The sequence below is a fragment of the Lycorma delicatula genome, chromosome 12 (assembly GCF_047948215.1).
Source record: "Lycorma delicatula isolate Av1 chromosome 12, ASM4794821v1, whole genome shotgun sequence".
Lineage (NCBI taxonomy): Eukaryota > Metazoa > Arthropoda > Insecta > Hemiptera > Fulgoridae > Lycorma > Lycorma delicatula.
Window position 1 is genome coordinate 30,804,610 of NC_134466.1, and position 13,517 is coordinate 30,818,126.

Consider the following 13,517-nt stretch of genomic DNA (forward strand, 5'->3'; position numbering starts at 1 on the left):
TTCTTCATATATTTCTTGGTTGCATTTCAGTCCATATCCTTCTGTGGTTTTCTTGGCCATAGGATTGTTCTCTCTACTTTCTTTAACGGGGTTCCAGGTCGGTAAGTTGTAAATTTTACTTCCGTATAGAATCAACGATGTCACCAGTGTGGCGTAATGTCTAAGTTTGGCCCTTTTTGTGATGTTTTTTTATTGTAGATATTTTTGGTCGGGAAATTTAATTTTTTTCCGATTTGTTTCATCTCTGTTTTATTGCTTATCTATTCGTACTATTTGTTGTATAGTCCAACCAAATTACACTTAGAAAGAAAAAAATTGTTACTGGACTTTTATAAGTGGAAATGGTAAAGGTGCTTATAATAAACTTAAAAAAAATAAATGCGTGAGCGAAGGTGCTGGAGAGGTAATTTGGGGGAGTTGAAAAAAAAATTTTCAATACAAAAGTTGTAGATCATGCGAAAATCCACAACTTTTAAAGAGGTCACTTTTTAACATAATCTCAAAATTTCCGAGAAAAATACGAAAAATGTTCTTTTTTCGTTTTTTTGTTTTTCATTTCCGCAGAAATAATTTAATTTTGACGAAACTTGGTGAAATTATACCTTTCGGTGTCTTAAATACCACAAATTTTTTTGACATCAACTTTCACCGGAAATCGCAATAACACTATTTTTCACCTCTTTTCATTCCCCTAAATCAACCCTCCACCACCCCACTCACGCATTTATTATTTTTTTTACGTTTATTATAAGCCCCTTTACCATTTCCATTTCTAAAAGTTCAGGTAAAATTTTTTTCCCTCTAAATGAGTTATTTCGATCGGCCTATTATTTTATCTATTTCCCCTAAATATTTTAAACTAGACACTGCTTTAAATTTTCCATATTCTGTGCTAATTTTTCTTTTTCGGGATCGTTTTTATAATTTAAAATTTAATTTTGGTTAGTATAAAACATTTAAAAATTTCATTTATTAAAGAGTTTTTTAAATTTTATGTACACAGAATTAATTTCTTTACACCAGTACACATTTTTAACGTAAAAAAATGTATAAAGCTTTTCGAAAATTTCTGCAGACATTTTTAAAAAACCTTCTTCAATTATTTTAACGAATATTATCATTGATGTCTTGGAAATATTGTAAGATACATCAAATCCAGAGAATTGGCTGGTTGGACTATTTACAAAAAATGCAATATATCGGCAATAAAGATAAAGATGGATGCAGAAATGATGGTACTAAGAAAAAGAGGTAGACCAAGAACACGATGACCGCGGTACATGACAGGAGATTTGAGGAGTATGGGTTCTGTGAACTGGAAGGAGTCGACGCAGATTATAGACGAGTTATAAAGTTATGTGTTTCTGACTGCAAAGTAGTCGGAAACGAAAAGTCTGGTCTTCTTGCGCAGAATTGCGCAGTAGTTTTTTTAATTTAAATTTGTTTTTTTTATCAATACTTAATTTCTGTTTTTCTTTATTATTACAGGTGGCAGGTCAAACACTTATCGAGCAAGATTTCGCACCTGCTGTTACTGCAACTTGTAAAGCCGGATACATGACTATTAAAGTAAATACGAATTCTTCATTTTTTGGTAAGTAAACATAAATTATATTTTTAAAATTACGAATAAAAATTTATATTTGTTCAGCATTCATTGTTTTTAATTTCTATTTTTAATCATAAATTAATTCTGAATCTGTCAGTTAAAACTTGTCATAAAATGTCTGTGGGTTAGCTTTTGGCCTCATGTCACAGGATTGACCAAACCGATTTCCTTCAAATTTGGCTCAAATATGACTACATTTGAGGCACTGAATATATATTAATATATTTCAATATACACCTTGATAATTGTTTTTTTTTTTCAAAATCTGTTAAGAGGGGATATCGCGAAAAAACTAATTTCGATTCCTTCAAAGGAATTTTAGAGAAACCTTTATTAAAGAAAATTTGTTACCTACAATGCATATGTAAATTAAAAAGATTTTTGTTTTATCAAAAAATCAACTCCCATCCCTTAAAATAGAAATAAAGGGTGTCCCACAGAGAATCTTTCAGGACATATTCTACTGATGAAAATAATGAAAAATGTCATAAAGACAGGTCTGAAAATGCTTTGTTTTCGAGTTACGACTAGTGAAAGATTTCGTCTGAGTTTCAGCTCTTTTAATAAAAGAAAAGTTATACTGTAATTTTTGGGACCCAACTTAAGGAAAAACGTTAATGGTTTCTTTTGTAATTTGAGCTGGTAAATAGGATAAAAGAGGTACCAAAGTGAAACTTCAATAGTTTTTAAGATATCCGACGTAAAACACAAAATTCGGTTTCGAGAAACAAGTTTTTTGTTAAATGACTAATAAATACGAAAGATTTACTAATAAAACTTGTAGAGAATTTAATTCTGAGAAAATTTATATAAATACAGCCAATAAAAAGTAAATAAAAAGTTTAAAAATTGTTTTTTTATTTAATTAAAACAGACAAAAAATAGACAGAAAATCGTATTACTTAAACGTTTTAAATGCAATGGATAATTTGCGAGATGGATTTAAATTTTAAATAAATTAAAAAAAAATTTTTTTTATTAAAAAATTATTTTTTGTTACCACAAACCATTGGAGTAGGATAAGCAATATCATTTTACAGTGATTTGAAGACCTAATGATGTAGAAAATATAGATGCAAAAAACTTCAAGTAACTCCTTTTCTGAAGCAAGATATAGTTAAAATAAGAAAAATTTATTGTCAATTTTAGGGGAGGGAGTGAATATTAAGTTAAAATTTTGGTCATTTGTGATTTGTATTCAATGAACTTCAACTTTTGTAAAAATCTTTTGGTTAAGTTGTTCCAGTAAAGAATTGAAATTTTAGCTCGGTCAAAACATCCTCAATCTTATTTCCAATTCTTGCAAAAAAGTAATATATTCTTTCTCCTCAAAAGTAGTATCTGTCTACCAAGTGTGAAGAAAGTCGGTCAACGGGATTCAGAATTATAAGACCACATACAGAACAGACATCCGTACAAAGGTCCGACTGACAAAAATAGATTTTTTGGATTGGGAGCATTGGAATAAAAAAAAAGCTGACAACACAGTTGTAGGACTTTCCCGGAACGCTGTTAGTCGCGTTACACAAACAACTTAATTTAAAATATTTATCATTTTATTTAAATATAATATAGTTTATTTTTAAAATTTAATGATTCTAGCTAAAGCTAGCGCGAATTCCGTACTTAATTCGCGCGGGTGTGGCGGTACTAACGGCAACGGTCGGCACTAACTAAACTAATGTAATTTCACAACTTACTAAATTACTAAAATATTTCACAACTTATAAAATTCACTTGTACGTTCGGCAGACTGGTGCAGCCATGAGGTGTAATGTACCAGATACCGAGTCAACCGTGAGATGAAGTTGGAGACCCAGGCAAACCGAATTACTTTTTTACACTTTAAATATTATTCATTTATTTAATTCTACTACTCACCTGTGACGTCACAACTTAAAAGACGACAACAGATGTAGGTCAGTGCTAACAACCTTTGAAATATTAACTAAATTAGATAAAATAAATAATTAATATTTAATTATTAAAAAATAATTTGGTTAGCAGTCCAATGGAATTTCAAGTTTTCCGGTACAAGAGAACGAGGGAAAAGAGAATTTCCCGCAGGGAAAAAGGGAAATTCCAAAATTGCGGACTGCATCACTAGCCCTCCTTGTGGGGACAGAAGGTACTATTAATTTAGTATGTGTTAGCCACTAGTTAAGAGCATTTTTTGAGGGGTGGGAATGCGATTTTTCAAAAATTTATTTTTGCAAACATTGTTATTTTTTAATTGTTCCAACAAATGTGAAAAATATTCATTCAGCTATGAAAAATATGACCTTAATTAGAGCATTTACTTCCTTGTGTTGGAGTTCTGTCCTCTATGAATTGGAACGCCGCAATGTTCCCGAAGCCCTGCAGGCCGTGGTAAGAGACTATTTGTCTAACCGCACGGCTCTGTTTAAGGATGCGCACCTAGTTGTGAAAAAATCCGTCACCAGGGGATGCCCGCAGGGTTCCGTTCTCGGTTCCCTGCTGTGGAACCTGGTGTTTGATGGATTTCTGGGGTTGACATTCCCAGAAGGGGTCACGGCCTAGGCTTTCGCCGATGACTGTTTCCTTTTAGTTCGTGGTAATTCACGACCGCAGCTAGAGAATAGGGTGCAGGCGGCTTTGTCAACCGCCGAGGGCTGGATGGACATGCAAAATTTAAGATTTCTGTGTCCAAGACGAATTTTATGCTTCTGAAGGGTACAGACAAATTATCAAGCAGTCGTAACCCCCCACATTAAGTATAAAGGCTGTGTAATCAGCCGAGTAAGGGTTCATAAGTACGTAGGTGTTTTGTTTGATGATAAGTTGCTTTTTAGTAATCACATTAAGCAAGTTGCGGCGGACGCCGTCTCTGTGATGCACAAACTTAGAAGGATTGCTCGGAAGGATTACGGGCTGTCGGGCCGTCAAATGTACTTGGTGTACCGAGGTGTCTTCGAGAGCATGATCGCATACGCGGGACCAATTTGGGCGCATAGGTTGGATAGAAATAGAGCACTGCTTCAAAATTTAAGGAGTGCCCAGCGAAGAGCCTTGATAGTATGCACTGGTGTTTTTAAAATAACCTCCTACGAGGCTATCACCGTATTGGGAAAGGCTCTCCCAGTCGATTTAGTGGTGAAAGTTCGGGCAGCCATGTGGAAGTTGCGAAGAGGTCGGGAAGCCGAGGCATTTGGGATGCGGTTTCGAGCCGGGCTAGAACCGGAGCGGAACGGCGATCACAATGCACCGGATCTAAATTTCGTTCAGTTGCCAATTTCCCGCCTGCGGAAGAGGCTATGGAGCCTCGCGATGGAGGCATGGCAGCTTGAATGGCACACGACGACTAAGGGAAGATCCTTGTATAGGTTTATAGAGGATCTGGGGGGATGGTATGCCTCGAATTCATTTTTAAGGGCAGCGGGTGTCCAAGTGCTCACCAACTATGTGCATTTGAAGCAATATCTGTTTCGGTTTCGCCTAGCGGCTGATCAGTTGTGTGTCTGCGGGAGGTCCTGTCAAACGACCATATGATGTTCGACTGCCCTGCTCTTGAGGGGGCCAAAGACCGGGCCACCCTGGAACTTAGAGATCAGGGGGAAAACTGGCCGCTCATATACAGCGAGTCAGTGTGGCGAGAGCCGCATTGTCGGACCGTGTGGGAGTTCCTCGATGAGGTTGCGAAGTTCAACCGTCATCGCTAGAGTTTTTTAATTAATCTGGGTTATACTGATTCCTATAGCGCCGCGGTGGGAAGTTTTTCCTGAGATAATGGCTGACCACCAGCTAGATACAAGCTCCAAGCGCTGTAAATGGTGGACAGGCTGTAGCTGGCATACAGCGACCGAGGCGTGACAGCTTAAATTGCTGTCTTTTATTATTAACTTTAATGACTTTTAGTAATTAGTAAGAAGGGGTGCGCCACCCCGATCTAGATTTAGTTTGACAAGTGAGCGGTTGGGACACAAGCGGGTGGTGAATAGCACCCTGCTTAATCCGCTGATAGGTAACTCGCTGATAGGTAACTCACTAGGAGCTTTTAAGTAACGAGTTCGCTAAACTGTTTTAGAGGCACAGTAACCGTATCTTGGCACTGACATTTGGTCTATGCTCTAGGGCGACCGAATGGGGTGGTGGCGGGAGAAATGCCAGTTAACCAATGACCTTAATTAGGTGAAATCTTGAGATACTGCACAGTCTCATCCACTTGACATGGATGACAGTGACAAGGACAGTCTCTCATGGATGACACTGTGGAGTAAGACTCCACAGTCTCATCCACTTGACTTTATAGAAGTAACCATATATATATTGAAGTAATCTGACCAAGTATGGTCGAAATCGATCCAGTAGTTCTGGAGATATAAGGTAATTTAGAGGCGAACATCGAACACAGACACATGTACATACGAACATTAACACCCGGAAAATTACCATCCGGTTTTTTGGATTCCTTGGGTGTCAAAACATCAAGATCCGATTACAATATTTCTAGAGCTATAGTTCTGCAACAGCGCTATCTCAAACGGGAAAGTAATTTTTTCCGCAGATTATTAAAAAGTTATTTAAATCTATTTCTTTGGTTAAATTGTTTTTTAATGTTTCCTTAAAATACCAGTTAAAAAAAAAAAATTTTTGACCGATCTTTCCCGTTACACCCTTACACCCTGGAAAGTAAAAATAACATTATAATCTCGTAATTTAGTTTGATTTTTAATTTTTTAAAAGAACTATACAGAACGCATACGTATGTCCTAATTTATGGATTTTTAAAAAATATTTTTTAATTCTACTTTTGTTACAGGTGCAATTCATGCAAGAGATTTTAGGACACCTGCATGCATATCATATGGCAATGGAACGAAATTAACTACTTTAGGCATTAATTTATTAGCATCTCAAGGATCACCGGATTATTGTGGTGTTCTTGTCAATAACGTAAGTTGTAAATATCATTTTAATTGAATCTATATATTGCTAAATAAACCAATTTATTTATTTTCTTTTTATAGAATTAGTTTCCTCTGAATGTACTTTGATAAATTATTATACCAAATAGTCTGTAACATTTTCCTTATTAAACTTGTTCACTGTATTCAATTTTTTTTTTTTTTTTAATTCACATTTTAAATCATTATATTCATTTGTTTATTAATCCTAAATATATTTGTATTTTTAAATATTATTTTATTGATGATTACGTCGTATTGTATTTAACCGAAAACTTTCACTTCTATAAAAATATTATATATATTTTTTTTTCATAAATTTAATTTTGAAATAAAATTATAAATATTTGTCATTATGAACTAGTTTTTTTTTTTTTTTTTTAATAAAAATTAATTGAAAATAAAATGGCTTCTAATCGTTGACTTGTAATCGGTCCATTTATTTTTATTTTTTGATTTACGATTAAAGTTTATTTGTTAAATTATAATTTTAACTTATTAAATATGGTAGGTTGTATGATCTAGATTTTGTAATGTAATTTTGTAATATCCTGTTGTTTTTTTTTTCTTTAAAAAAAAAAGCGTTTAATTAGTCATTTTATTATTTCCTTGTTGATGAAATTTCATATATTTAGTTAAATTGAAGCCCAATGTTGTTTCTAAATGGAATTTTTAGTATTTTTATGGTTATAGATCGTGAAAAATACGGTACTTTTCACGTAATTTGTTACTGTTGTCTATGAATATTATTTTTTACTTGTAAAAAATAAAGGAAAGTATTGTGATCGCGAAAAATTTCGGTTTTCAGATTTCAACCGGAATATTCATTTTGATCATTTCTGAATCCATTTTGACTAGTTTCGGCGTGACGTCTGTACGTACGTTTGTATCTCGCATAATTTAAAAACGATTAGCCGTAGAATGTTGACATTTTTTATTTAGAACTGTTGTAATATCTAGGTTTGCATCTCGCCTTTTGGTTGCAATCGACTGGACCAAAAGTTTCCAAATAAGGCGAAAAAAAATGGATTTTGGGCTTTTTCTTAACTGCAGTAATAAGCCCTAATTGAGAGCTTTTAAACTATACATCATAAGTGTACTTATTTTCATTGGTTCCAGAGTTATAGGCAAATAACATTTTAATTAATAAAATATTTGGATCTTACAAGGCGAAGACACATTGGTTTAAATATAACTTCATCTGCTTTTTTTTAATTTAAATATATTAATTTATTAACAATTATTAGCCTCTGATTGTAAGAAATTTTACAATAAATAATAATAAAAAAAAAGAAAAATATCAGAAGTTATTAATAACATAAAATTTTATGTACTTTTCATTTAAAAAAAACAAAAAAACGTGTATATATAATTTAAAAGGCATACAAGGAAGTCATGTGGTGTCCACATCAGACTTTTAAGTATTGGTTAGGTATTGGTAATGGAATCACTTCCTGATGCTTTATAATTTTTTTAGTTCTTTTGTAATGGCTTTTACTTTACGCTCGTTAATCTGAGGTATCGGCTTTATACTTTCATCATAGTTTACATCTCCATTACTGTGCTTCTATAGAATTCTTCATGCAGAAATAACCGTCGATATGATGTTGTTATTTGCTGTTTGCGAATAGGACACACAAACCTTACTCATGGACACCTTATGAATCAGACCGATACACCCCTTTGTGTTCACTGCGACTGCCAGCTAACGATACAGCATATCTTTGTGGACTGCGTGTTATGCGGCATTGCGTCGTAAATTTAAATTAGGAGCTAACATTCAAGATATTCTAGGAAATAATATAATGATGCTACCGAATATCTTGTACTTTTACGTCTGTATTCGACTATTTAATAATTAATGTTCCGGGCGATGGTAACCAACGTGAAAGCAGTTTACACCCCACACCCCCAAAAAAAAAACTTCCATCACAGTTTTTTAACAAATTTTGATGTTATTTGAAATATGTCTTTCGTCTCTCTTTCCAGCTTTATCTGCTTTTTTCTATTTTTATCTGTTAACCCAATAGTTTAGGGAATTCGTCCACTTATTACAACCATTCTAGAGTTTTTTGATTTATTTATTATCTATTGATTCTGCGATCAGCCGGTTAATATAGTCATTCACATCCTTTGAGAAAATGTTTATCTGACTAAATTGAACTCATTCTTTTTTTCTCTTGATTTCCTGTTCCTCTTCTTCTTATCTTCCCTTTTCTTTATTAAATCTTTTGGATTTTTTAAAAATAAAATATCGTTCCATAAAAAAATGGTCAGTTTAATATCTTATTCTAATTTGAGTACAAATATTTTTTTATACCGTACTATCATAAGATTAGTTTTTCCTTAGTTACAACGGTAATGGAACGTATAATATTTTAAGATATTAAAGAAACTTGACAGTCTTTGTTGTTTGTATGTTTTTTTTTTTGCTTTTCTATCTCTGTATTTGTATAAGTGAAGGAGATGTCAAGAATAAAAGTGTGTATATATATATGTTGGTTCTAAGAATACTGTATTAAGTTCGTTGTAATATATTAAATTGGATCCTGGACTACAAAAGTGTGTGTATGTGTGTGTGATGCTTGCTTGCGAACGGAATCTAATCATGATGAGTTAAAATAGTGTAATTTAAAAGATGTTAGGAGTACAGGGTAGACAGTAGATGGATTGTCATTGTTGTCATCGTGAGAAGTAATTTTACCTTTGTATCCCTGAGGAACTATAATAATAATTGTTTTCTTTTTGCTACGTATTCTATCATACATCAACAATAAAGTAGAATTTTTATATTATACTTCTCTGAAAAGTTATTATTATTGTTGTTTGTAATATTGCATTATAATTATGCTTTATTTTATAATTTAAATTTATGAATATCTTATAGTTAAATTTGAAAATTAATTTGATGTACAATTTTACCCTTGAAACAAACAATAAACCCATTTTTAAGTTAATTTGTTTATTATTATTATTTTATAATTTTTTTATCCTTTATAATGAAATGAAATTTAAAAGAAACTGGCAAAATATAACATGACATTCCCGGCTAGCAGGCCGAGTTATCCTAAGCTATCTTACGTAGTTTTTCACTGCAAACGTTTTTTCAATTCAAACATTATTTTGGTCTTTTACTTTTACTTATATAACAAAATAATTTCACGTTTTTATAAAAAAATAATAAAAATGTACTTATACGATTAAAAAACTTTTTGGTAACCAAATTTTTTTAATTTTCGTAATCAAACATTATAATTTTAAATATAAATTTAAAAATTTACACTTATAACAAAAATAGAATAAGCAAGCAGATAAGCAATTTAATTTATTAATAAAAAGAAAACAAAAATGTATTTTTTAGTGGTGGGGAATAAATTCTAAGAAAACGTTTTCTAGAAATATTGACAGATAGGTTAACATTAATAGATATTTACTTGAGTAAAGTTTTCTCTAAACTTAACACCCCCTTCAGTATGGCTAAATAACAAAAAAATTTCAAAAGACTTTTCTGCATTTTAGGTCCAGGTTTATTATTAAACAAAAAAAATAAGTTGACAACACAGTTGTTTTAGATGCACGACTTTCACACACATACACACACAACTTAATTTAACAAACATTTATCATTTTATTAATTTTTTTTTTCGTTACCGCGCGAATTAAATACGCGCAGGTGTGGTGGCAGTAACAGCGACAGTCAGCACTAACTAAACTAATGTAATTTCACAACTTACATAGAACAAATTTTGCTTGTACGGTCAGCAGATTGGTGTAGTCGCGAGGCTTAACGCAATTTAAGTAATTTAAATTTAATGGGATCAATGACCCATATATAAAAGTAATCTGACCAACTTTGGTAAAAATCGGTCCTGTAGTTCTAGAGATATTAGGTGATTTAGAGGCCAACACCTAACGCGCGCGCGTACATACCAACATTAACATCCAGAGAATTTTCATCCGGTTTTTTGGGTTTCTTAATTGTCAAAACGTGAAGATCCGGTGAAAACCGCATATGCCCAAATTGGACCGATTACAGTATTTTTCCTTCTAGAGCTATAGCGCTATCTAGACGGGAAAGTAAAATTGTTGACATTTGTTGACAGCTCTTTATATGAGTTATTCAAAATATGTTTGAAAAGTAATTAACTGAAGGGAGATAGAGCAGAAGAACAAAAAACATATATCTCAATTTTAAAAGATAGAGGTTGAATTAAAAAAAATAAATAGTATTTATTTATTTATGCATTGCAGGTAACAAATTTGCTTAAATAAAGTTTTCTCTTAAATTTCTCTGAAGTAAACAGAATTTTTTTTCGCGATTTCCTACCCACCCCCTTAAAGAATTCTGAAGAAAAAATATTAATATCAATGCCCTACGTGTAGAAATATTTGAGCCAAATTTGAAGAATATCTGTTTTATCCATCCTGAAACATAAGGCCAAAAGTGGTGCGACACGCATACACGTACATACATAAATATGTTTTTTTTTGGTCTAGATTAACTAGTTAGACCCAAAAATTAAAAATTTGTATAAAACTCGATGCACCATTTTTGACACGTTCACCATGCTTTTCTCTTTTTACTTTCTTATACGAAGTAAAGGAACTATTCTGATCGCGAAAAATTTCGGGTTTCAGATTTCAACGGGAATATCCATTTTGACCATTCCAGAATACATTTTGACTAGTTTCGGCGTGACGTCTGCACGTACGTATGTATCTCGCATAGCTCAAAAACGATTAGCCGTAGAATGTTGAAATTTTTTATTTAGAACTGATAACATCTAGTGCACCTCTCCCTTTTGATTGCAATCGACTGGACCAAAATTGTCCAAAAATGCAAAAAAAATGGATTTTGTACTTTTTCTTAACTACAGTAGTAAGCCCACATTGAGAGCTTTTTAACGATGTATCATATGTTACTTATTTTCATTGGTTCGAGAGTTATAGCCAAATGAAATTTTAATTAATGAAATATTTGAATCTTACAAGGGGAAAGCACATCGGTTCAAATCCGACTTCATATAAATATATTTTTGTAACTTTTGTTTTTAATTTAAATGTACTGATTTATTATTGATTATTCTGATGGGAAATTTACAATCACCCACCATATAGTCCGGACTTAGCTCCTTCTGATTACCATTTTTTGGGGCAATTGAAAGAATTTTTGAGTGGTTAGCAATTCGCGGGTGACGATGAACTTAAAAATGCTGTTAATCAGTGGCTAAATGGACTGGCGGCAGAAGAATACGACGAGGGTATATTGAATCTGATGTATCGCTACGACAAATATGGTAATTCATGTGGCGATTATATAGAGAAGTAGTATAAGGTATGTAGTTGAAGAGAAATAAAAAATATAAAGTTTTCAGAATAAATTTTTACAATAAACATTCTTTAATTTAGAGATAACCTCTCGTATACATGTATGTATAAGATTTTTTGTCCGCTCTACCGGACGTAAATCTTAACCGATTTTGACAAAACTTGGAGTGGTGATGTAAACGTATTGTGAATAGAGCCGTATTGATTTCCAAGCAAATCGGTTTGCAGGAAACGGAGTTAGAAGCAAAAAAACTGGGCTATTAGATACATTTTCAAGGTTTTTATGTTGTAACTTGAAAGGTGACATGTTAGAAAGCCAAAATTAAGTTTTTTTGAGCGAGCTGGGTTCCCAATGGTCCCAATCCTTCAATTTTGTAGCCAGATCAAGTTTTTGCGAGCACCTTCAAGTGCAAGCTGGTTCCGCAATGATTAAAATTCAAAATATCATGTTTTAAGCCAAAATCAGATTTTTGCGAAAGATTTTTGTGTCCTGAAAAACACTTTTGAAATTTTAATCGTTTTGGGTCAATTTGAATCTTATCTTTTTGGTGAGCACGGCTCCAAAACCACAAACATTATGGGTAAAAGTATCAAAGTAGGTTATTGGTAAGTAGCAGTATTAAGTAATTGATGCAGTACATACATGATAATAACAAAATACCGAAAGCAGTATAATTTTAAAAAATCATTACAGCGTGCAACATCCTTTCTTTCTTAACTAAATTTGGGAATCCGCGCTTACTGCGACAGAGTATTTTTTTTATGGTGGTGCTAAAAATTCCTAACGTGATTAATTAATTTTTTTATTATTTTTTTCCGATCAGAAAATTTTGTTATCAATGTAAATAAGCTGTAATTACATTTTCAGATCTATCAATGATGGAATTGTTACATTTTAAGCATTTTATGTAAATTCTGAAAATTTCAGCAAAATCTTAATCAGAATTTATATATATATTAAGCTTCATAAATGCAATAGGTCATATATTTGGTTTTATTTAACGGAAATTTTTTTAAATTTAAAAAACAGGTATTGTTTTTATATTATAATTAATTGAAAATAATTTATTTTTAATCAAATATTTATTATTTTATAAAATTAATTTATTTTTAACTCGTATTTTATATTGTATTTATTTATTATTTTTTTGCGCATTTTTAATTTACCGGAAATACATTGTAAGTTATTTATACGGATGTACTATTCACACCACTATTATGTTATAATGGTTGTAATGGCCAGTTAGTTTAGTTCCGGATAATTCGAAGGCTATTCTAGTCAGCGGCCGACCAGTTATATTCAGTCAGTCAGTGAGTCTGTCCTCTAGTTTTCAATTTATTTCTCACTCTATCAATCAACCCTCTCTGCCCATTCTCCCTTCCACAACCTTTCACTCCCGCTATGTTGGTATTGCTTTGCTTGGATGCTGTGAAACTGTACTGAATTAATAAACAGTAAAGATTTAGTTATCATCGACTAACTGCACCCATTTTGTAACATTGTTTAATCTTGCGAAACCAGTGTTACCAATTGTTGAATCATAATAAATTATAAATGTTCCCTCATCTTTTTCTTTTTCAATTATTTTTTTTTAATCTTCATTAAATGAAAATCAATACTAGTTTTCTTTTACCCCGTTGTTTGTTATCGCCGA

General features: G+C 32.3%; 1 protein-coding gene across 1 annotated transcript in view; it reads left to right on the forward strand.

Annotated features, from left to right (window-relative positions):
* LOC142332713 (uncharacterized) overlaps window positions 1–13,517 on the forward strand; it is a 193,546-nt gene that overhangs the window by 115,178 nt on the left and 64,851 nt on the right. The window contains exons 2-3 of the mRNA XM_075379295.1: window positions 1,489–1,594; window positions 6,390–6,523. Of these exons, the coding sequence (XP_075235410.1) occupies window positions 1,489–1,594; window positions 6,390–6,523 (240 nt within the window). The remainder of the gene's footprint in view (window positions 1–1,488; window positions 1,595–6,389; window positions 6,524–13,517) is intronic.